At 43.8% G+C, this 26354-nt stretch overlaps 1 protein-coding gene across 2 annotated transcripts in view; it reads right to left on the bottom strand.

Annotated features, from left to right (window-relative positions):
* Positions 1-26354, bottom strand: part of LOC143930418 (membrane-spanning 4-domains subfamily A member 8-like) — a 71543-nt gene that overhangs the window by 7655 nt on the left and 37534 nt on the right. For both annotated transcript variants that reach the window (XM_077454724.1, XM_077454725.1), the window contains 2 exons: positions 4894-4950; positions 4670-4813 (listed from right to left, as the gene is read on the bottom strand). In XM_077454724.1, the coding sequence (XP_077310850.1) occupies positions 4670-4813; positions 4894-4950 (201 nt within the window). The remainder of the gene's footprint in view (positions 1-4669; positions 4814-4893; positions 4951-26354) is intronic.

The raw sequence follows: 26354 nt of genomic DNA, 5'->3' as shown, positions 1-26354 counted from the left end.
AGAGTTCGGAGGCAGTGGGGAGAAGGCGGGTCTGTGCACCAGGAAGGAAGAATGTTCCCCGTAGTACTGGTTATAATTCCACGCAGTACATGACCCGCCTCCTCCATTCAGCAGCCCCGTCTCGCCTGTGTGAAGGGGAGGGGAGTGGTCTGTCCTGTCACATACTGGTATCCAAGGTTATCCCCGCCGCCAGCACAGAGACACATTGACATCGGATCAAATGTGAGAGGGAGGCCGCACCGGCTCCCCTGGAGCATGTACTGAAACTGCAGCTGAGGGTCACCACCTTGGTTGTGTTGTCAGAAGCCTCAGCAGACACAGAGATATCTTTATATCATATCCCCCTCCTTCCTCCCTGGGTAACTAAAGTTACGCCAGTACAAGCATTAATTAGACACTCTGTCAGACTTTGCGTACCTGACTGACGAGCCCGAGATAGCAGGGTAAGGTCTCCCTTACGTGTCTGGTTCGCGGCCCCTGGCAGTATGGACAGGACGCAAGGGAGCACAGACTGGTATGAGAACCTGGCGGGTTAGATGCAGGAGAAGAGGCCCAAGGGCCTGATGCAGATGGGTAGGAGGTATCCAGACAGCTGGATGTTGGCAGCGGATGCAGAGTAAGAGCTGGTGAGTCAAGTCCAGTCACAGGCACGGTCGGCAACAGGCAGGTGGTGCAGTACAAAGGGTCAAGCAAGTTCAAAGTCCAGGTCACAGGCAGGGTTGGCAACAGGTGGGCAGCGCGGTACAGAGGAGCAGGCAGGTCCAAGGTCACAGACAGGCTGAGGCCAAGGGCAGGCAGCAAACAGGACGATCCAAGGGTCAAGCCGAGTAATCAGGAGATCAGGAGTTCCAAGCAAGGTTACAGGTACTAGGGCACTGGGAGATGCAGATCGGACAGCACTGAGCACACGGCGGGGGACGTCGAAATAGGCCACTTGGCGGCAAATGCCATGGGCATGCGCGCACAGGAGCACAGGCACACGCGCGTGCGCCCATATATTAGTGCGCACAAGCGCACCAGCGCACCAGTGCACACCGGTGCACCGCAGAGCGCCCAGTCGCTTGTCTATTATGGGAATTTCTCTGACACACTCCCAGTAGATGGTTATGTAGGCAGGTGCAGCGGCAGTGCAGAGAGAGAGGAAGTCAGGAGAAACATGGTTTCACTATGGTTTCCTGAGTCATTGGGCCTTTAAGTATAGTAGAGTCTATTTAAGACCCTGGCTCCTGGATTTGGAGCGCATTTGCATGCCGTCAGCATAGGGGCAGGTTACCTGTCTGCTAGGGACAGTATTAGCAGCAGGGAGAAGTTCTAGACAAGTAGGAAAAGCTTAGTACTCCACACTCTCCTTGCACACCTTTCCTGTTCTGGCTCGGACCAGCCAGGCTGCATTCTACCCCTCCAGACAGACGCTGTCAGTGCGCCTGAAACCTGCTCTTCTACACTCTGTTGGCATCCATGAGTGTTTCCAGTTGGGCCTCCTCCCACTGGGTTTTTTGTGAACTGTTTTGCTATTACTCCAATACAAGTTCCATTATTTGCACTTGGACCGTGTGTGTCATTGCTGCCGCACCATTCTGTACCCACCCAATACTATGATATGGCAAGAGGGAGGGGCCTGTGCTAAAGAACTGACTCTTCCTGAACAAGTCACATGATCATTTGGTAGTATATTTATTTGCATGTTAAAAGTGAATAAAACATTGTTTATGGAGAGGAAACACTAGAAGTGTAGCACTTCCTCCACAGGATTTGCTGAAGTTAGGGTTGTCCACTGCTGCACAGGCAGTCACACTGCATTTCTTTCATTTGAACACGGAAAATCAGTCTTTGGGTTGTTTTGTTATTTTATTATGGGATGATAACTTGACTAGGGTAAGGGCCGGTTCACACTGCAGGCGAGGCGAGGCGACACCGACTTGCCTCGCCGCGACCTGCCGCGACCTCAGCGGCAACTTGCAGATGACTTCTGTATAGAAGTCAATGCAAGTCGCCCCGAGGTCGCCCAGAAGTAGTACAGGAACCTTTTTTCTGAGTCGGAGCGACTCGAGTCGCTCCTCTCAGAACGGTTCCATTGTACAGAACGGGGGCGACTTGCGAGAGCGAGGCGAGTCGTGTCGCCTCGCCTCGCATCGCCCGCAGTGTGAACCGGCTCTAAGGGATTATGGGATGCCTAGGATGACAACAAACAGAACTTCAGGGACAACTTCCTTCCTATATACAGACTCCTATTCTTACCACCTCCTGCACACAACTCGTTCCTCTATGTACAGATCTTCCTGGATCACTCCCGAGAGAACTAACAGTATATCCCTAGTTCAGCAAAAGCCCATTACAGGTAAGTACTCTCAGTCCATTCATTAAGCACAAAATTGGAGTGAACAGCATAACACCTGATTCCTGTGGCCACTGATCCCAGTTCCATTTGCTTGCAGAATGCTAGCCCACCTGGCTGTCACCAACCATGCCTGGCTGTTTCTCTTCCCAGTCTTCCTGACTGACTCTGCACCAGTTCTGCCTGACTGACACACACACAGATGGTGATTCCCCAGGGCAAGGTTGGATGAAGACTTGCTCTCTCTATTGCCTCCCTGGCTTGAATCACAATTTCTCAATGAGATTAAGGTCTGGGCGTTTCCTGTCCATGGACCCAAAATTTCGATGTTTTGTTCCCCAAGCCACTTCGTTATCACTTTTGCCTTATAGCAAGCTGCTCCATCATGCTGAGCAGTGTTCGTTTTCAGCCACATGTAGCGTTTTGCTGTTAGACCAAAAAGTAAATTATGGTCTCCTCTGACCAGAGCACCTTCTTCCACATGTTTGCTGTGTCCCCCAAGTGGCATCTCGCAAACTACGAATGGGATTTCTTATGGTTTTCTTTCAACAATGGCCATCTTCTTGCCACTCTTCCATAAAGAACAGATTTGTGGAATGCACTACTAATAGATATCCTGTGGACAGATTCTCCCACCTGAGCTGTGAATCTCTGCAGTAGGGTGACCACATTTCCAAACTGCCATTCCGGGACGCCCCCCCCCCCCCCCCTTTCGCATACGCCCTCACGTCAGACCAAAAAAAGATGATTTTTTTATACTTTTTTTGCCAATTTTTGGAAAAACAAAAGCAAACAGTAGTCACCAGTTTAGACAGGTGGTATACGTTTTTTAAATATATATTTTTTGTTACCTACATACTTGTCAGCTTCATTTTTTATTGCCCCCACTTGTCACCTTAATTTTTTATTGCCCCCCCCCCCAATTGTCAGGCTATTTTTTTTATTGTCTCCACTTGTCAGCCCCAATTTCATTGCCCCCCCCCCCCCCCAATTGTCAGCCTTATTTTATTAAAGCTGACAATGTAACATACTGTATATGTTTTTTGTTGCCCCCACTTGTCAGCTTCCTTTTTTATTGCCACCACTGGTCAGCCACATTTTTATTGCCCCCCCCCCCCACTTGTCAGCCTCACGTTTTATTGCCCCCACTTGTCAGCCTCATTTTATTGCCCCCCCTTATCAGCCTCATTTATTGCCCCCAATTGTCAGCTTAATTTTTTATCCCCCCCCCCCAGGGGCCCCCCCCCAGGGGCCAGGGAACTACTTTTTTTATGGCTTATTACTGTACTGTCCCCAGCCATAGTGCCCTGACTTGTCACCTGACCTTCTGCAATCAGGTTCCATTTGCTCACCTTCTAATCTGGACTGGTCTGGTGAGAAGTTGAGCGCCGGTCTTTGTTCCCTGGTCCAGGCTGGGGGCCCCTCTCAGGCAGTCAGGCAGCTCTGAGGAGGGGAGGTCGGGCAATGTGCTGCAGGAGTCGGGGCAACTGAGCCGTGGATCTAAGCCAGCCAGCACTGCAGAATGGCGTTGCCGGTTGGGAGGAAACTGAAGACTGGAGGAGTCAGGGCTCAGGAGGAGACACAGTGAAGACACTTTGGCTGCTCTCTCTGGGTGTTGCTGCCACAGCCGGAGAAGGAGAGGGGGTGGGTGGGCTCAGAACGCAGGGCTGCAGTAGGTAAAGGCCTTGCTCCTCTCGGCCCCGCTCTGAGAATCTGCAAATGTGACGTCACTGGTTTAAATTTCTCCACAACTTTATCCATGACCTGTCTGGTGTGTTCCTTGGCCTTCATGGTGCTGTCTGTTCACCAAGTTCCTCTAACAAACCTCTGAGGGCTTCACAGAGCAACTGTATTTATGATGAGATTAATTTACACACAGGTGGACTCTATTTACAGGTGACTCCTGAAGGCAATTGGTTCCACTTGATTTTAGTTAGGGGTTTCAGAGTAAAGGGGGCTGAATACAAATGCATGCCTTTTTTTTCAGATATTTATTTGTAAAAAGTTTGAAAACCATGTATCATTATTTTCCTTCAACTTCACAATTATGTATCACTTTGTGATGGTCTATCACATAAAATCCCAATAATATACATTTACATTTTTGGTTGTAACATGACAAAATGTGGAAAATTTCAAGGGGTATAAATACTTCTTATAAGCAATGCATTACTCAATACCAGTAATATTCTTGTTGTGCCTCCATAGGCAAAAGGATGGGAGACTAATAAAGATGTTGACAGAACTGGTAATAGGACTCCAGCACATGAATATAATGTTGCCTGCTATATCATTAACAAGATACTTCACTCCTTTTAACCTGCTGGTACATACCTTAGCCACATAGTCCCCGGTCCAGCAAGGATTCCATGGTGGACAGCTATAACTATTAACGTCAGTCAAATCCACACAGATTAAACAAAACTCTATTGAAGACATCAAGCAGCAGATGGCAATAAATGCTAAGGTCCATTTTACCTGCATAAAGACATAAAAACTGTTACACACTATAAGATTAAAAGCTCAAAATATCTGGATCATCTTCTGTGGTGACTCACCAAGGTTAGACTAGGCTTGATCCCAACAGTAATACACAAGCCTCCTGAGACCAGATACTGCAGGAAACAAAGTACATATGTTACGTTAATATATATATATACATATACATACACACACATACATACATACACACACACACGGCATTTTTTCAATATTTAAGGTGAACATACTGCACAATTAAAGGTATTATTGCAGAGTTGAAACTAGAGACCTTAAAGTGGAGTTCAACCTATTTTGTATGTTTCCTCTCTTGTAACAAAATCTTGTGATCATTGGAACTTCCGCTGACGCTATTATGGCAACGTGTCAGGGCTCAGAAAGAAAGAGCGCCGCACAGTGGCAATACTGCATAGGCGCGAGATCGGGAGGTGTATGCTGGGTAGCCAGCTGCACCAATTCTCGCAATAAGAGAGAAGAGGGCTTCAGATGCCCACAGTGGAGATGGACCCTGCCAGCTTCCTAGATCCAGGTACTTTTATTCAATTCAAACATAAATAAAAAGGACTACTTGAATAACACTATCTAAAGATTGCATATAGAGTGGGTCAAGTAAGAGTGGAGTCTTAAAAAAATAAATCAAATTGTGGGACTGAAACTCGGATTTAAACAAAATTTTTGATGGAACATTAAAATGTCTACATTTATACTTTTCCATATTTTTTATTTTGTGTCAAATGTAGAAATTTGCAAATTAGCAACTATAGTTTGGGTAGATTAGTCACTATGTTGACTCCCTGCTTATTAACTGTTGAGATAAGATATCAGTCAGGCAAATGATAAGCTAGGTAAATGATAAATTGATCAAGGACAAGTAAAGCGGACCATGCAAGGATCGAAAATCAGCTGATTTAGCAGGGAATCGACATGGATTTGATCCATGTATGGGCATGCTGATTGTGTTGGCAGAGTATTGAAAGGATGCACTGGAAGCTTGTTGAATGTAGACAATAACTTTACTTTCATGGAGGATTAAAAATTTTGTCTTTACAGCATGGAGACAGGAGCACAAACAAGTACACACTTGATGAAAGAAGGTACTTCCTCTGATTACATCATATCATTGAATACATGCACATTACACGATAACACTACAGCATCACCTGGTGTATAGATAGGTATAATGCATACCGTGTTGTCAGTTTATAAGCAACTTTGCTGTTGTACTTCCAACACCCCTCCTCAACAGCATGTGCTTTGTCAAATTACATTCAGCTTCTTCTGGATATAATTACAACGTTCCTTCGGCTATAGCTGCTAGTAGTAATCATTTTGTTCTGCTGGCCATGACAGTTCAACGGGCCCCTTGCCAGCAGAACATAATCGCGCTGTGCTAAGCATTCCCACATAAACACTATGGTGGAAGGAAAGAAAATCAAGTCATCTATGGGCTTCTTTAAGCCAGCCATACATGGATAAAAATTTGGCCAGTTCAGCAGGGACTGACCAAAATTTAAATCCATGTATGGGCTAACTGGTTGTACACAAGTCGATCTATCAATTGACTTTTACAGAACCAGCCTGTTGGGCTTTTCCAAAATGATCAGTGCCAACAGCTATACCCAGCAACACTGATCATTGTATTCTGCCGATGGGGATTGCTCCCCTCTCGCAGAATACAATAGCTCAGGAGGGTTTGCCCCTATCCACATTGAATGCGTGAATCGGTTAATTTTTTAAAATTTTAACCCATTGGTTGAACGAATAAAAAAGAATCATGTATGGTCAGCTGAATGAAACCTTAAGATTGTCCATATTTGAACTGAAATGTGTTTTGGATGATCAGACAGAATAAGTGTAACTTTCAGGTTACTACCGGTAAGCAGGTAAGAATTAATAATGCAAAACAGGGCCAGAATGCATTCACTGCAGAATAATATACAACAGGATAAAAAAAGCTGCACATACATGGACTCTTCACAGTAATGGAACAACCCCACTGGAAGTAGATCACATTGGTAGCAATTGGGAAGGGGCTACCTACAGTAACCAGGTGGGTCTCCAAGAGAACTTGCATGCTATTAGGCTCCTGCCTGGCTACCTGAATGACATTTCTAACTGTGGAGGTCCTCTCACCTGGCTGCAGATCACTTGCTCAGCTTCTCCTGCCTTATCAAGTGTGGCCTCTCTGAGTTGCTGAAAGAGGGAAACAAACTTTTCTTTCCTGTATGTGTCAATAACCCAGAGAGTTCAGGATGTTGTTAAAAGGAATGAAATGGCCCTGCTTCTGAACATGGTAAATAAATAAGTGCTCCACTACAGCAGCATGGAGAAGGTAGCAGAAATTACATCATGGGTCTCCAGCCAGCACAAATATTTTGGTCACCAAGAATGGTATGGAAATAAAGAGGTAATCAACCAGCTGATGTCAGGCAAGGATGTACAAAATTTATCTTGGCTGGAGAGATACATTTTCAAAATATACCATTGGCTGGAAAGACGTATTTATTTTGTGGGGGACATGCAAAAACAAAATATTAGGTCTGTTAATTTTTTCTGAGGTTAATGGAATGTTACATTCCAACTTGGTGAAACAGTAGGGGCACAGGGGCGCCGCCCCCCCCCCCCCACCCTATCCTAATATACATGCAGGGTGCCAGATGCTTGGATTCTAATGGTTTTTTTTGTTTGTTTTTTAAGCACGTGATTAGAGCCAGATTAGATTAGACCCAGTTGTGTGACAATAGTGACAATTGTGACAATAGTGAAAATTGTCCGAGGAGGAGGGAGAAAGAGCATGGCCGTTGTGATGCAAGGGAAGCCGTCGCACGGAAAGGAATTGCTGCCTGCTCCATAGATGGGGTAAGTGTGGGCCTGACAGACCGCCTGACCAACATGGAGGGTGCGAGTGCGATTGATCCGATCGACCCGTGGGGGGGGGGTGGCTGTTGTGCATTTTTTGCCCCCCCCCCCCAAAACACCAGCCACCGTTGGTAAGACTTAATCCACCCTGTTTTTATATATAGAATATGTGGACTGCGCCAACCTTACAAAAAATAAAATAAAATAAATAAAAATTATATTCCACACCTCTACTGTAAATCAGTGTGTTTATACACCTTTTCTCAATCAAACCAGCTAATCCACACTAGTTGTAATACACCTTTTACAATATACTTATTGTATCAAATATTTACGCGACCTCGAAAAAAAATTGCAAAATACCACCAGTGAGTTTACAAACACCTTAAATATATTAATACATTAATTATTAACGATAAATAAAATGATAAATTATAAAATTGAAAATAAATATTAGATAATCCCTCTATATTAGGTAATTCCTCTCTGTGAGAGCACAATTCATGTGTTGTAAATCTACTTAAAGCATAACCTATTATTAGTGACACTCCATCATCACAAAGAAGGAAAAGTGAAAAAAAAAAAGTTGCATAAATGCAGTTCCAGATAGATATCCTCAGTGAACGATCACCGACTCCTGTTTGTTCCTATGTTAATCGTGCAACAAAGACTTCACCCTTATGTGCCACCACCACCTTGTAGATTGGCCACTCACCAGATATAGGTGAATGCTCGCCTTTGATTCATTAAACGGATAACTACTCCTTACAACAAGTCGTCCGTGCACTCGTCAAGCAATATACTACTGGATATAGCACTCGGCTAATTCTCATAAAAGATATAGAAAGCCATCATAGTGTAGTAATTTTCGATTATTTTATTAAAAGATTACAAGTTAGTTGCACTCACATCTTATGGTGTCAGTTTGCCGACACCAAGCTTATCCAGTCATGTATGTGGGGTCCGGAGTACCAGCGTGTAATCCCCTGTACTACATGCGCTCCAAGCCTCCCTACCGTGTGGAAGGCATCCACGTCTCAAAGTCCCAGCAGCCTCTACGCGTTTTGAAAATTAAAATTGCGTCATAAGGAAACTGCTGGGTGAATATCCACCATTGTATTTATACCATTGTTGATTAAGTTAAATTCATTAATTAAATTACTCTATCCCGTTGCGTATGATCACTTTTTTCAAATTTCTGGAAGTGCCGGATCCGCCATCTTAGTTCTGGAAATGGCAAATCCACCATCTTAATTCCTGGCCAGCGTAGTCAACCCATTCCCTTAACCCTGCCCCTCTATATCCCCCGGAAATAGGAATCCACCATTTTTAATGCCGGCTGGTAGTCACCCTTTCCAATCTAATCCAAATTGTGCTAGTAAATATATACAAGCAGGCAATATCTGTTAAATATGGAGTTCCACAACCTATTCTTTAATGTCCCCCCCCTTACCTCGTAGCACTTTCAGTTATTCAACTCCTTCTATATCTCCCGCCTATCCATCCATTTACTGTGGTGTCCCCAATACGAAAAAGGTCTCACTTCCTCATACAATAACTATAGTTTTTTTTGCCAGTGGTATGGTGTTCCCACACACATAGCTGGAAAAACTTTTACATAGTCAACGCTTAAAATCAACATTCCATAATCAATTCCCTAAAAGTTTATTACATATATCTAAAACACGTTCTTGTATAATACATATATAGGGGCTGCTACAACCCACCATATGGACCCCCACAGTGGCAGGGGGAATGGAGGGATTGAAGAGAACCCTACAGACCAGCGGGGGGGGTGGAACAGATTCCCACGGGACAATGGAACAAACAGATTCCCACAAGAGAATGGAACCAACGGAAACATACAAGGAGGAGAGGGTGCAGAGGGTGAAAAAGAAAAAGAGAAAGCTAGGGGAGGGTATTTTCAACCTAACAGAGGTGGTGTTCTCACAAGAGAAATTATTGGTATTAGATAAAGGGATTAAGTACGCACCAAATAGGGCCTTTAATCAATTTGAAGCATTTATTGATTTACAAAAATTTGTAAGGAAGCTTAATTTGAAGAAACACTTCATGGAAAAGGGGGAAACTGTTACACAGCCTAGTAGCACATTATATTTACACAGTCAACTAAAAACAAGTCCACATTTAATCCTAAATCTAGTACAAATCCCCACATTAAGGTATTTAAAAGAATGATGGAAAAGGAAATTAAGAACATAAAACCTGATAAACCTGGAACAATGCATAGGGTATCGCAGGGGATAAGAAAGTTAGAAAAACGTAGAAACATAGTGATTAGACCTGCCGACAAAGGAGGGGGTTTGGTGATTTTGACAAAAAAGGACTATGAGCTGGAACTAGAAAGACTGGTTAGAGATGAAACTACGTATCAATAATTAAAGAATCCCAGCAAAGAATTGAAATCTAAATTAAAGGAGCTTTTAAATGGGGGCATTGCAGATAAAATACTGAACAAAAAAGAGGGGAGATACCTGTTGCCGGAGGCACCAAAAGTACCAATTATATATCAAGTTCATAAAAATAAAACCAAACCACCAGGGGAACCTATCATAAGTGGGATTGGGTCAGTACACTCTAGACTGGGGGAATATCTTGACATCTTTCTCCATCCTCTAGCTAGTAAAGGGACGGCTTTTATAAAGGATAGTAAAGATGTGATGAAACAACTTAGGGCCACTAAGGTAAATTACTCCACGCTATTGGTGACAATAGATGTGGAGTCATTGTACCCCAATATTAAACAAATGGATACCCTAGAGGCAGTTGCATGGTCCATAAAGCGGTCCTTAAATATAAAATCAAAACAAAGACGGTTTATATTGGAAAGTTTAAGAATGGCCATGGGAAATAACTATTTTTGGCATAATCACAAACATTATAGACAAATTAAAGGGGTGGGTATGCACAATAAGTATGCCCCTAGCGTGACCAACATCTTCCTGAATAAATGTGAAGAGGAGATATTCGGAAGATGTTGGCCTCAGCTACTAACTTATAAAAGATTCATAGACAATATATTGATTGTTTTGGGAAGGTGCTCAGGAGGACCTAAACAAGTTTGTACAGCATATAGGTGGAAACCAATATGGTATTAAATTCACGGTGAATGTACACCAGAGTAATATAAATTTAGAAATATTTAAAAACAAGGACTGCTTCCACACTAGAACACATTTTAAAGACACCGATAGAAATGGTTATATACCATTTAGCAGTTGTCACCACCAACACTTGAAGAAGGCCATTGCTAAGGGTCAATTCATTAGGATTTGACGCAACTGTAACCTATTAGCTGACTATTATACACAGACAGGGATTTTGGTTGAAAGTCTTATGGATAAAGGGTATAACAGGGTGGAATTGGAGAAAATTAGGGATAAAATAGGGCGCAAGAATAGAGAAACCTTTTTATTAGATAGAAATAGGAGTCCCCAAAAAATGGATAATATACCGTTTATTACAGGTTTTAATAATCAATATAAAACACTGGAAGGATCTGTCAAAAAGTATTGGCCTATTATATGCAATGACCCCCATTTGAACAAAATCCTTCCTTCTAGGCCAACATTTATATATAGGAGATCTAGAAGGTTAAGGGACCAAATTGTTAAAAATGTTCCCGACCCCCCAAAGAAAATGACCACTTTTTTTGATCAGAAGGACTTTTTCCGGTGTGGCAAATGTAAACCTTGTAGGCTCACTAACAAGGAGACAAGAAAAACATTAGAATTCCAATCTTATTTAACAAAACAGAAGTTTAAAATAAATAAGTTGATCGCGTGTCGCATCACCCACGTGACATATGTCATGGAGTGTAGCTTCGGATTACAGTACGTAGGAAGGAACACAAGAGCATTATCCGTCCATATAGGTGAACATATCAGGAACATTAGGAAAGGCTATAAGCACCATATTATGTATTAGAGAAATACATAATAGAGACCCACAACATCTGAAGTTTTATGCTATTGAAAGAATAGAACAGAATTGGAGGAATTTAAGTTAGAGGCGAGAAGTTTCATGTAATCAAACTTATTGGATATATAAGTTAAATACAATGAAGCCATTAGGATTGAATGTAAATTGTTTCATAGAGGATTTTTGAGTTTTTTTTTATTTAAATTTTTTTACATATTTTTATTTTTTATACTTGTTATTTTTTATGAATATTTTTTATCAGTATTAGTTTAAGGATATGTATTATACAAGAACGTGTTTTAGATATATGTAATAAACTTTTAGGGAATTGATTATGGAATGTTGATTTTAAGAGTTGACTATGTAAAAGTTTTTCCAGTTATGTGTGTGGGAACACTGTACCACTGGCAAAAAAACCTATAGCTATTGTATGAGGAAGTGAGACCTTTTTCGTATTGGGGACACCACAGTAAATGGATGGATAGGCGGGAGATATAGAATGAGTTAACCGAAAGTGCTGCGAGGTAAGAGGGAGAACATTAAGGAATAGGTTGTGGAACTCCATATTTAACAGATACTGCCTGCTTATATATATTTACTAGCAGGGGATATAGAGGGGCGGTGTTAAGTAATGTAAGAGAATCGGTTGACTATGCTGGTCAGGAATTAAGATTGCGGATTCGCCATTTCTGGAACTAAGATGGTGGATCCACCACTTCCAGAAATGAGAAAAAAGCGATCATACACAACTGGATAGAGTAATTTAATTAATGAATTTAACTTAATCAACAACGGTATGGGGGATATTCACCCAGCAGTTTCCTTATGACGCAATTTTAATTTTCAAAACGCGTAGAGGCTGCTGGGACTTTGAGACATGGATGCCTTCCGCACGGTAGGGAGGCTTGGAGCGCACGTAGTACAGGGGATTACACGCTGGGACTTTGTGACATGGCTGTCTTCTGCACGGTAGTGAGGCTTGGAGCGCACGTACAGTAGTACAGGGGATTACACGCCGGTACACTGGACCCCGCATACACGGCTGGATAAGCTTGGTGTCGGCAAACTGACACCATAAGATGTGAGTGCAACTAACTTTTATTCTTTTAATAAAATAATCGAAAATTACTACACTATGATGGCTTTATATATCTTTTATGAGAATTAGCCGAGTGCTATATCCAGTAGCATATTGCCTGAAGAGTGCACGGACGACTTGTTGTAAGGAGGGGTTATCCGTTTAATGAACCAAATGCGAGCATTCACCTATATCTGGTGAGTGGCCAATCTACAAGGTGGTGGTGGCACATAAGGGTGAAGTCTTTGTTGCACGATTAACATAGGAACAAACAGGAGTTGGTGATCGTTCACTGAGGATATCTATCTGGGAAGGCATTTATGGAAAAAAAAATTTTTTCACTTTTCTTTCTTTGTGATGATGGACTGTCACTAGTAATAGGTTATGCTTTAAATTGATTTATAACACATGAATTGTGCTCTCGTAGAGAGGGATTACCTAATATAGAGGGATTATCTAATATTTATTTTCAATTTTATAATTTATCATTTAATTTATTGTTAATAATTAATTTATTAATATATTTAGCGTTTGTAAACTCACTGGTGGTATTTAGCACATTTTGCTAATTTTTTTCGAGGTCACGTAAATATTTGATACAATAAGTATATTGTAAAAGGTCTATTACAACTAGTGTGGATTCGTTGGTTTGATTGAGAAAAGGTGTATAAAACACACTGATTCACAGTAGAGGTGTGGAATATAATTTTTATTTATTTTATTTTATTTTTTGTAAGGTTGGAGCAGTCCACATATTCTATATATAAAAACATTTCATAGCCCTCTTAAAGGGGTTACTTTGACTGCAGCGGGCCCAATTGATAGTATATATCTGTGCGTCGGTATCTCTTTTTCAGATATCTATCTTAATCCACCCTGTAACTGCAGATATTGCACGTAACCTGGTCACATTGAATTAGCTTTTCAAAATTTTACTTACATTTAAAGAGGAAGTAAACCCTGATGAGTTTACTTCCTCTTTCATTCCCTGCAAAGGCAAAGCATAATGGACTACTATGCATTGCATAGTAGTCCATTATGTGTCACTTACCTGACACAGGAGCCAGCGAAGTCGCCGCTGTCCCCTGTAGTCCGCCGCATCCATCTTCTCGGTGGGTCTCGCAGCTCCTCCGCTGTCATTCGGCGAAGCCGCAATGACGTCACTCCCGCGCATGCGCACGGGAGCTGACACACGCGGCAGCTCTGTCTTTGAGAATGCCGCGCTCAGTGCGCCTGCGTGCCGCTGTCTACGGCGCATGCGCCGTAGACAGCGGTGCCTGTTTTCGGGCAAATATCTCCTAAACCATATAGGTTTAGGAGATATTTCTTGGACCTACAGGTAAGCCTTAATCTAGGCTTACCTGTAGGTCAAAGTGGTTTGTAAGGGTTTACAACCGCTTTAAGCCTGGTACACATAGCCCGAATATCAGCTGGTTCAACAGAAACCGACCAACATTCGACCCATGTGTAAACCAGCCTGTCTGACAGAAGTCGGCTGAATGGCCAACTTCTGTCAAATGGGCATGCTGGAAAACCAGTATCCGATTGTATCAGACGGATAGCCAGCGGCTGCCAGTGCTGATCAGTGTGTTCTGGCGAGGGGGTTATGGCAATAGCTCAGTGAGGAGATCACTGTAATAACATCAGATAGATAGTACAGCGAGCTCCTCAGTTTTTGTTTACCCTCAGCCCGCTGGGTCAAACAAAAAAAAACAAAAACGCCTGTGTACATTAGGCATTAGGGTCTCCTTTCACTAAGTAATATTGCAGCAAATAAGGATCTTTAGTCATTTCAAAGCAATAAAAAGGGCGGCACAGCTGGCAATTGCCCAACTGACCCTTGAGATGAAGACTCTAGTGTTATCATGAAGTGGGTTGTATATTATACAGGAATTAGCAAACAAAGGGAGTAGCATTACTGATGTAATAATATAGGACTGAAAGTAGAAATACAGACTTCCAAACAGCCTAAACTTCCATGACTTGCATTTGCCTAATTGCGCTCTTTTGAAGGTACAGTTCTATTTTCAAGGATCTAATATCAAATGGGGTAGTAGTGTACATTTTGGACTACTCAATCGCTAAATAGGAGAAACTGCCGATAGGTTCATGACTGAAAATACATTACATACTTAACCACTTCAGCCCCGGACCATTTTGCTGGTCTAAGACCAGACCACTTTATGCAATTCAGCACTGCGTCGATTTAACTGACAATTGCGCGGTCATGCAACGTGGCTCCCAAACTTTTTTTTTTCTGTCCTTTTTTCCCACAAATAGAGCTTTCTTTTGGTGATATTTGATCACCCCTGCGGTTTTTATTTTTTGCGCTATAAACAAAAATACAGCGACAATTTTGAAAAAAACGCAATATTTTTTACTTTTTGTTATAATAAATATCCCCCAAAGATATATAAAAAACATTTTTTCCCTCAGTTTAGGCTGATACTTATTCTTCTACATATTTTTGGTAAAAAAAAAAAAAAAATCGTAATAATCGATTATTGATTGGTTTGCGCAAAAGTTATAGTGTTTACAAAATAGGGGATAGTTTTATGGCATTTTTATTAATAATTTTTTTTTACTAGTAATGGCGGCGATCAGCGATTTTTATTGTGACTGCGACATTATGGCGGACACATAGGAAATTTTTGACACATTTTTGGGACCACTGTCATTTATACAGCAATCACTGCTATATAAATGCAGTGATTCCTGTGTAAATGACACTGGCAGTGAAGGGGTTAACCAGTGGGTGGCAGTGTAGGGGTAAAGTGTTCCTAGGGGTGTGTTACTAACTGTGTGGGGCTGGGCTTTCATTTAGTGAACACTGATCTCTGCTCCAATCACATGGAGCAGAGATCAGCGTCACTAGTTGCTAGGCAGAATGGGGAAATGCTGTTTACAACAGCATTTCTCCATTCAGCCGCCCCGTGAGCCGATCGCGGGTATGCCCACGGCGATCGAGTCCGCGGGACCCGCGACAGGACTCACGGGGGTCCCAACCGACACCCGAGCGCGCTGCCGGCGGCGCGCTCGCGATGGCAGGGCGGCATTAAAGATTGAATGTACCTGTACGCCAATATGCCTACCTGTGCCATTCTACTGAAGTACATCGGCGTGCGCCGGCCGGGAACCTGTTAACCTACCCAAGTGTTGCCCAACTAAGGACAGCTGTCGGCATTTTATGCCATATTGACACTTGGCAGCAGCTTGTTGTTCCTTCCCTGCAAGGACTCACTGATCACAGGAAGGGGGACAACGGATGGACACTGCTTGGTTGCGGTTGCAGTTGCAGCCAGGGACAGAGACCCATATCTAGAAACCAGAAAGAGTGGGCTCCAATTGGTCACTGGCTGGATGTGTAGTCTCGTCCACAGAAGAATGAAGTACAGTGCATGAAGGGCCCTGCTAGGGAATGTAGTTCACTGGAAGGTACAGTCCTAGCATGGAGAGAGAGAAATGGACTTCACCTCCCAGAGTGCTCAGAGACAGGGGTCAAGTCCTGGAGAAAAAAGTGTGGGAACTCCCACCCAAGATCCACTCCCCCACCAAAAAAAAAAAAAAAAATGATACGGTCATATGCACGAACACTTCAAAAGCGGTATTTTTCATCCAATTTTCGTATTGTGTGTATGAAGCTTAACTGTTAGTACATTAAAAAAAATTCTCAATAAACATAAATACGGTAATTTTCCGAATAATCAGCATTCATTCAATTGTGCTTCCATGCAAATGTGAACATCATATTCTGGTCTTTATTGGGGAATGTTATTTTGTATATAGAGTGTTTATGTGGTGAGTTTACACTTTTCATTGAACAGAGTTTGGATAACACAGGGTTAAACGGAAAGGTCATAAATGAACTGCACTTTATCTGGACAGAATGCTTGGGGAGATAGTGATGTGTTCCTGCTTAGGAGATGTATGTTAGCTTGGGGGGGCTGCAAACTCTGCAGGGCTCCAACACACACTCGCTGCTATTCCAACCCTTCACATATTTCCACATAAACTTCCCTCCTGGCATTAAACTTTGCCAGGTATTGTGCTCAGCTTACCACCCCAAACTGATGTTCCTCCCTCAGCTCACCTCTCTCCCTGCATGTCCTGTGAGCAGAATAGCTGTGCTCCTCCTCTGGGTTCTCTCAACATATGGCACTGAAGATAGAGGAGGTGGGGATTCAGCGGGACACACAGAGCAAGTATGCAGGAGACGGGGGGGGGGGGGGGGGGGAGACAGAAAATCAGGAGGGGGCGGCGGGGAGGAGCGCATCACGAGAGGTCTGACTAAATACAATCTCTTAGCAGCAGGGACCTGATCTACCCATCAGCTAGCTGTGATTGGCAGTTAGATCGGAGAGGAAGCTGTCATGGGGCCCCCTATTGGCAATGCCTAAATAGTCAGTCCACCCCTGGTGTGCGGCACTTACTATTGCACGCTGTGTCAGCGGCAACTGGTGTAGCACCCGCCGCACAGCTTGCATACTTCAAAGTCTTGCAGGATGTGACTGCTAACGGGAACTGAGTTCCTGTTGTGGAAAATGTACAGGAACTCTGTTCCCATGCGTTCCCGCAGGACTTGAGCCCTGCTCTGAGATCAAAAAAGTGTAAGTGTGGTCTGAGGGGAGCTGGAGGATGAAGGCAAGAGAGCAGAGACTAGCTGCTGTAACCTGCTCTGTGCGGTCCAGAGTCTGCTGATTCCAGAGGAATGAGGGCAAAATGCAGGGCTAGAGAGAATGAAGACTATGCTCCAAGGACAAGATTGAGCCAGGTGTACAAGGCTGCTGGGGAGGAGACACTCTACTTACAAGTTAAGACTCTTGCATGCTTGTACTGATACACCTGTAGGAGCCATACGCCTTTTGGGTCTTCTGCTCTCTCTAGCCCTAGGCGAGGCCACACCCTTTCTGACAACTCCAGAATACCTTGCATGGGATCTCCCATCAGACCTACAAGAATTGCACACACTGCACTTTGAGGAGAAGCTGATTAAAGTCACAATTAAAACAGAGCAGATTGGTACATCAACATTAATACCCATTTTACACCATGTGTGTAGGCATTAAGGTTTTTTGTTTTTTTTTATCTGCAGTTTAAATGGCCCTATACACACAGGTGTGTACAGGGCTGCTGTTAGAAATTACAGGGCCCCATACAGCCTACCTGACAGGCCCCCCCCACCAAAAAAAATTATCAAATTACATTTTTGCTAAAATGCAATGGTAGCAATGCCGTTTTGCAGCCATCGCAGAAATGATACCCTTGCTACTACTGCCTCCTGACACCTGTATTTTGTTATAATTTTTTAAAATTGCTGAATAGTAATTTTTCTTTGTGAGACTGGCTGCAACTGTGAGCAACTCTTGGCTGCAACTGTGAGCCAAGTGTTTGCAGTTGCAAAGTGGCCCCATTGAATTCAAGGGGACGTTTGATAGGTGGTGCTGCCTGTCAAACTCTGCAGCCTGTGTTAAAATGCCGCAGCTGTGTAGTAAAACATTGCAACTACATAATGTGTACAAAATAGTGGGCGTGGCTTACATGGGATGTGGTTAGAGTCTGAGATGAATGCAGGATAGAGAGGGAAAGGAGGGGGATGGAGAGAGGGAAATGAGGGGGATGGAGAGAGGGAAATGAGGGGGATGGAGAGAGGGAAATGAGGGGGATGGAGAGAGGGGGGAGGGAAAGGAGGGACAGCAGCCCCCTGATCCTACACCACAATAGCAATATGTGTTTTCCAGAGTTTGACAATCAGCAGATAAAGATACTCCAAATACCTGGTGTTGGCGCTTCAATCATCCCGGCGCCATGATTGTTATGGTGTCAGGGTGATTGAAGCGCATTATTTCTATTATTACATTGTAATATGAAATGAAATCATTCCACTCACCATAATGCAGAATCAGTGGTAGCCATGCGCTCGTCACTAGCCACGTTGCCTGCCACCAGATGCCATCAGGTGTCCCAAGCGGAGTCTGTCCTTACATCAGGTGCCCCATCAGAGGTACCTTCCTCACATCTGTGTCCATCAGCGGAGCCCCTCCTTACATCTGGTGTCCCTCTGACATCCACAGACCGCCCCCCCCACATCCTGCACAGACCGCCCCCCCACATACTCCACAGACCGGCCCCCACATACCACTGGCCCCCCAACATCTACAGACTGGCCCCCCACATCCACAGACTGGACCCCCACATCCACAGACTGGCCACATACCATGACTGTCACTGGCCCCCGACATCCGACTGGCCCCCGCCCCACCATCCACATCTCCAGACTGACCCCCGACATACCACTGGCCCCCACATTCACAGACTGGCCCCCACATTCACAGACTGGACCCCCACATTCACAGACTGGCCACATACCATGACTGTCACTGGCCCCCGACATCCGACTGGCCCCCGCCCCGACATCCACATCTCCAGACTGGCCCCCGACATACAACTGGCCCCCCACATCCACAGCCTGGCCCCCCACATCCACAGACTGACCCCCCACATCCACAGACTGGCCCCCACATCCACAGACTGGCCCCCGACATACCACTGGCCCCCACATTCACAGACTGACCCCCACATTCAGAGACTGGACCCCCACATTCTCAGACTGGCCACATACCATGACTGTCACTGGCCCCCACATTTACAGACTGGCCCCCACATTCAGAGACTGGCCCCCCACATTCTCAGACTGGCCACATACCATGACTGTCACTGGCCCCCGACTAGCCCCTGCCCGGACATCCACATTGACAGACTGGCCGCCGTTGCCGCCACTGTGGCCCCACCCACCGCCCTTCACTGACACAAACACACACTAGCAGCGGGGGTGGGCGGCGCCACAGGTGTAGACCAACCTCTAGCGGCCGGCGGCAAAAAAACGGGAAATTCAATTTCCCGTGACAATCCGAATTCCGCGGGACATTTCCTGGGACAAAATTAATTTGGGACAAATGTCCTAATGGCGGGAATGTCCCGCGAAATTCGGGACAGTTGCCAACTATGCCAACCATGTGAAAGAGTTCTTAGGCTACATTCCCACTTTGTATTTCCTGACGGTGTGACAAAGGGTAAGGGAAACGCATGCTTTGCATGCATTTAGGAAATGCACTGCAATCTCGCATAGTGCTTGTGGTGCCGTTAATTGTTAATGGCATCCCAAAAACAGCTTGCATTTTGTCATGTGACAAACCTCCAAAGCTGCATGCCTGAAAATGTTCTAGAACTTTTATGGTGTGTTTGTCAAATATAGGGCACCCATTCAAGTGAATGGGCTGCCCTATGTATAAACAATCTAAAATAAATAAATAAATAAAAAAATAAAAAAATGCAGGAACATGTGTTCTCGCTATGCTAAGTGTGAATGGGGCCTCAGGAGTGGCATATAGAAATAGCTGGTGCATTGTGGCTGGTGGAAATGTTTGTCAGCTGGAATTCTGAACTTTCTGCAGCTTCACCCCCCCCCCCCCCTTCTCAGTCACCCCTTTCCATTAGAAGCACTACAACATTCAAACCCTACAGCCACAATTCACAGAGCACGGAGTAGAGGTCAGGAGAGCAGAGCTCAGGACTCATCAGGGAGGAACAGGCAGAGAACTTCTTACCTTCAATCTTTCTTCTTTGCAAGATAACACTGCAAAGGGGGAGGGGAGGGGGAGTTTAAGGGCTGGTTCACACAGCGAGGCGCGGCGAGGCGTCTCCGACTTGCCTCGCCGCGACCTGCGGGGACCTCAGCGGCGACTTGCAGAGGACTTCTGTATAGAAGTCAATGCAAGTCGCCCCCGAAGTCGCCCCGAAGTAGTACAGGAACCTTTTTTCTGAGTCGGAGCGACTCGAGTCGCTCCTCTCAGAACGGTTCCATTGTACAGAACGGGGGCGACTTGCGGGAGCGAGGCGAGGCGAGCCGTGTCGCCTCGCATCGCCTCGCTGTGTGAACCGGCCCTAAGGACCCACAGAACACCGGCAGTGTAATGATTTCAAGGCAGAAGCAGAGAGAGACAGTGTGCAGCTGTCCCTGCGGCTCTAAAATCAGGATGCAGCCCGAGAATAAAGCCAGCATGGGACAGCTTGCTAAAGAAAAAAGGGACTGTAGGCAAGTAAGTAGAACATAGGGATAAAGCACAGGAGTCACAAGGCAGAACAGCCAGCTCTCCTCTCCTGCAGTTGTCCGGGCCCCCTTTTGGACTGATGAGGCTCGGGCCCCCTACTGGAGGGCTGGCTGATTAGTGATGGGAAGTCCGGGTCTTTTAACTGAATCGGTTCATTTCGCTCTACTCAGTGAAATGAACCGATTCAATGAACTGATTCTTCGGTTCACTTGCTGAGTCTACTGACAAGCAAGTGAACCGAAGTTCTCACTCAACCTTCTTAAATGATTAGATTCAAAAGAATGATTCTTCTCAGAAGGCTGGCAGGTCCTGGGGAGGTTTACTTGCATTTAGTTCCTTGCTACAATCACAATCACAATCCTATTATTCTGTCAGACCACAGTTTGTCAGATCAGCCACCGTCATCAATTTTGGTGACACGCATAAAGCTGTGAAAATGAAAAGCGGATTTTTGTGCATGTGATGGGCCAACTACACAGTTAACATTGCTAGACATCAGATTTTTCCGTTCTCTTTACAGTGCATGCACAGGAAAAATGATTGTATTTTACTTCCGCGTGCAGGCGAAGTATCCACGGTAGTAAAATCCAATCGTTAGGCTCCTTTCACACTTGTGCGACTTGAAAGTCATGCAATTTTTGCCACGATTTTTACCGTGACTTTGATGCGATTTTGATGTGACTTGAAGGAATACTTATGTAATCTTGAGGTCTCTGCCTCAAGTCACATCAAAATCGGACCAAAGTAGTGCAGTAACTACTTTGAAGTCGCTGTGACTGGAAGACCCACAGATATGAATGGTACTCATTGGAAATCTTGGGGTACGACTTGTCATGCGACTTTGTAGTCCCAAGTTGCATGATAAGTCACACAAGTGTAAAAGGAGCCTCATTATGCACTGTAAAGACTACGGACAAATCTGTTGGCTAGCAATCTTACCTGTGAAGTTGGCCCATCAGAATGCAGAAAACACACACAAAAACATGCTTTTCGTTTACACAACTGTTTGTGCATCACCGAAAGTCGCAATATTGGCTGCTCCAATAGATTGCTTGATCTGACAGAACACCTGCTACCCAGGTTACTGAGCACAATCCTATACTCATATAATCATATACCAGACACCATATGCAATAAAGAGAACCTGTCATTTCAACAAACTATCACATAGGGCTTGTTAAGTGAAAAAATTAATAAAATAAAAACTAAAACCATCCCCACCAACCCTGATATCTGCATGTGAATAAATGTGCATAGGGCATGCACGTGTACATAAACGACGATTGCTTCACACGTTAGGTGTCACCACAAACGCTAGAGTGACTGCAATAATTCTAGAAATATAATTCATGGTTAATGAATGTACTGTACAGGCTTTTAAATTGTCATCCATTGAGAATTTAACACTTTCCTTCCTTTTTGATCAGTATGATCAGAGTTATAATCAATTGGATCATAGGGAAATGTGTTATAACTACTGGTGGTGACTCGTGGTTCTTTCAGTGTACTGTGTTCTAAAAACGGATATGATTCTTTAACTCGGTAACTTGTACGATTCTTTAACTCGGTGTACTGTTCGATTGTTTAACTCGGTAACTTGTTCGATTCTTTAACGCGGTGTACTGTGTACTCCTGGGTCTTGTTTTAAGTTTGTATCAAGTTCCTGAGTGTCACTGTGCTTCGAGTCAGCTGATTGGTTGCAGGGAGGGGCGGAGCTGCTCTGCTATGTACTGAGTGCAGAGTGAACTGTTTCAAACGAATCAGTTCACTGAAAAGAATCGATTCAAAAGAAAGATTCGTTCATGAACTGGACATCACTACTGGCTGGACTGCCTTATCAGCGGCCCTGGGTGTATACATTTGTGCTACGTATTGATCAGTTGAAAAAAAAAAATCTGCACTGTTGATGGGTATTTTTAACATATAAAGCACACCAAGAAAAGCTAGAAGAATTTTTAAATGTGTATACACACGTGTTTCTTCACAGTAATGCCCCGTACACACGACCAGACTTTTCAACATCAAAAGTCTGACGGAATGATTCCGGCAGACTATTCGATCGTGTGTGGGCTGCAGCGGACTTTTGATTTGCAAAAGTCTGACAGACTTTAGAAATGGAACATGTTTCAAATTTTTCCGACAGAACTCCGCCGGACCCAGAAATCCGCTCGTGTGTGTGCTAGTCTGACGGACTAAAAACGACACTAGGGCAGCTATTGGCTACTGGCTATGAACTTCCTTATTCTAGTCCAGTCATACGTCATCACGTTCGAATCCGTTGGACTTTGGTGTGATTGTGTGTGGCCAAGTCCGTTCATTCGGAAAGTCCGTCAGAACTCTGTCAGAACTCCGTCAGAACTCCGTCGAAAGTCTGCTGGACTTAAGTCCTGTCGTGTGTACGCGGCATAAGAGCTGTGAAAATGTGCAATAGAATACCCGCAGAGGTGGTTCTGGCCAGCTCAGTAGATTGCTTCAAGAAAGGCCTGGATTCTTTCCTAAATGTACATAATATAACTGTGTACTAACATTTATAGGTAAAGTTGATCCAGGGAAAATCTTATTGCCTCTCTGGGAATCAGGAAGGAATTTTTTCTCCTGCTGTAGCAAATTGGATCATGCTCTGTTGGGGTTTTTTGCCTTCCTCTGGATCAACTGTGGGTATAGAATTGGGTATATGGGATTGTATGATATTGTTTTCTTTTTTTTTGTGGTTAAAATGGATGGACTTGTATCTTTTTTCAACCTGACTAACTATGTAACTATGTGTGTTTTACAGCCTGTTCTGTGTTTTCATGCAGGAACTTTTTACCAGAAATATCTGATATTCATATATCAATACATCATTACCATGTGCGAAAAACTCTTAATGACAGAACAGTGATTATTGAGCTAAGATGCAGAGGAAGAAATTGTGTGGTGCCGTTACCAAATGAACACTGACTTGAGAGGGGTGAGCCCCAGTTATGTGGGGCATGACCTTTCATCTGACCATTGAAGGACCAATCTGGACCATCTTATGTGAAGGGAGGCCTGTTGGCCACCTATGTTTCCCTTATTCTAGTTCAGCGATCAAACAAGAGAAACTGAGCCCAAATGCTGGCAGAGTGTCTACTGATTCAGTGGCCAATGGCATGTCTATGAGGTCTTAATGCAAGGGGAAACACAGATGGCTCAGTTCCAATCTACTTTGCAGCAAGTCGCTTCACTAAGATTCAGAAGACAGTTTTGCAAGTGGCAGAGACATAGACAGGAAAGCAAGTCTCAAACTTGGATACTCTTACTATTCTTACTTGGCTACTCTTGAATGTGGAAATCGAGATTCACACACAGTTGTAAATGCTTTGTTGTTCTTTCCATCATACAATGCATTATGCATAGTACTGATTATGTCTGGTTCTTTGCTCCCCCATATTGCACCATACTATAATGTAGAACATATATAGAATATATTGTTCTTCGTGTCTGTTCCAAACTTTTAATTACTTTTCAGTGGACCCTTAAGGTCACTATCCTCATTTTATGTAATTCGGATCTATAAAGATATATGGGGGGTATATTCACTTATTTCCATCTCCAGAGTATTTACTCATAGCTTGTAGTATTATAGGGTGTGTGTATTTAGCAGTTGCAGCTGCAGGTCTTTTTGGGTATGTCTCTACCAGCTTTGCACATCTAGAGAGAGGGACCTTTTTGCCCATTCTTCTTTGCAAAATAGCTTAAGCTCTGTGAACAGCAATTTTCAAGTTACAGATTCACAATTGGATTTAGGTCTTGACTTTGAATGGTCCATTCTAACACATGAATATGCTTTGATCTAAACCATTCAATTGTAGCCCTGGCTGTATGTTTAGGGCCGTTGTCTTGATGGAAGATAAACCTCTGCTCCAGTACACACGGTCCGATTTTCCAATGGAAAATGTTTGATGGGAAATTCCGACTGTGTGTAGGCTCCATTGGACATTTTCCATCGGAATTTCGGTCACACAAAATTTGAGATCTGGATCTCAAATTTTCTGACAACAAAATCGGCTGTCGGAAATTCCGTTCGTGTGTACAGAATTCCGGCGCACAAAGTTCCACGCATGCTCCGAATCAAGCAGAAGAGCCACCCTGGCTATTGAACTTCATTTTTCTCGGCTCATCATACATGTTGTACGTCACAGTGTTCTTGACATTTGCAATTTCCGACCAACTTTGTGTGGCCATGTGTATGCAAGACAAGTTTGAGCCAACATCTGTCGGAAAAAATCCATGGATTTTGTTGTTGGAATGTCCAATCAGTGTCAGATCGTGTGTACGGGGCATAACAAGTTTTCTTCAAAGATTGGCCTGTATTTGGCTCCATCCATCTTCCCATCAACTGAAAAAAAGCATCCCCACAACATGATGCTGCAACCACTATGTTTCATGTTGGGGATGGTGTGTTCAGGGTGATGTGCAGTGTTAGTTTTCTGTTAGTTTTTTGCTTTTAGGCCAAAAAGTTCAATTTTGGTTTCATCTGACCAGAGCAACTTCTTCCACCTGTTTGCTGTGTCCCCCACAAGGGTTCTCGCCAACTGCAAAGGGGACCTCCAATGGCTTTCTTCTTGCCACTCTTCCATAAAGGCCAGATTTGTGGAGTGCACGACTAATAGTTATCCTGTGGACAGATTCTCCCACCTGAGTTGTGGAAGAGTTACCATGGGCCTCTTGGCTGCGTCTCTGGTTAATGCTCTCCTTCCCCGGCCTGTCAGTTTAGTTGGATGGCCTTGTCTTGGTAGGTTTGCAGTTGTGCCATACTCTTTCCATGTTCCAATGGTAGATTGAACAGTGCTCTGTGAGATGTTCAAAGCTTGGGATATTTTTTTATAACCTAATCCTACTTTAAACTTCTCCACAACATTATCCCTGACCTGTCTTGTGTGTTCCTTGGCCTTCATGATGCTGTTTGTTCACCAATGTTCTCTAACAAACCTCTGAGGGCTTCCCAGTACAGCTGTATTTATACTGAGATTAAATTACACACAGGTGGACTCTATTTACAATTAGGTGACTTCTGAAGGCAGTTGGTTCCACTAGATCAGGGGTCTTCAAACTATGGCCCTCCAGCTGTTGCAGAACTACACATCCCATGAGGCATTGTAAAACTCTGACATTCACAGACATGACTAGGCATGATGGGAATTGTAGTTCCTGAACAACTGGAGGGCCGTAGTTTGAGGACCCCTGCACTAGATTTTAGTTAGGGGTATCATAGTAAAGGGGGCTGGAAACAAATGCAACACTCTTCAGATATTTATTTGTAAAACATTTTGAAAGCCATTTATCATTTCCCTTATACTTCACAATTATGTGCCACTTTGTGTTTTGGTCTATCACATAAAATCCCAATAAAATACATTCATGTTTTTGGTTGTAATGTGACAAAATGTGGAATGATTTCAAGAAGTATAAATACTGTTTCATGGCACTGTATATGTATGTATACATGTATATGTGTGTACTATCGTATGATTACATTTTTCCCAATCATCATTTTCTTGCAAAATATGTT

This window comes from Lithobates pipiens, unplaced genomic scaffold (assembly GCF_037356315.1).
Source record: "Lithobates pipiens isolate NorthernLeopardFrog02 unplaced genomic scaffold, aLitPip1_a1.2 Scaffold_25, whole genome shotgun sequence".
Lineage (NCBI taxonomy): Eukaryota > Metazoa > Chordata > Amphibia > Anura > Ranidae > Lithobates > Lithobates pipiens.
This window is presented reverse-complemented; position numbering and strand designations above follow the sequence as displayed.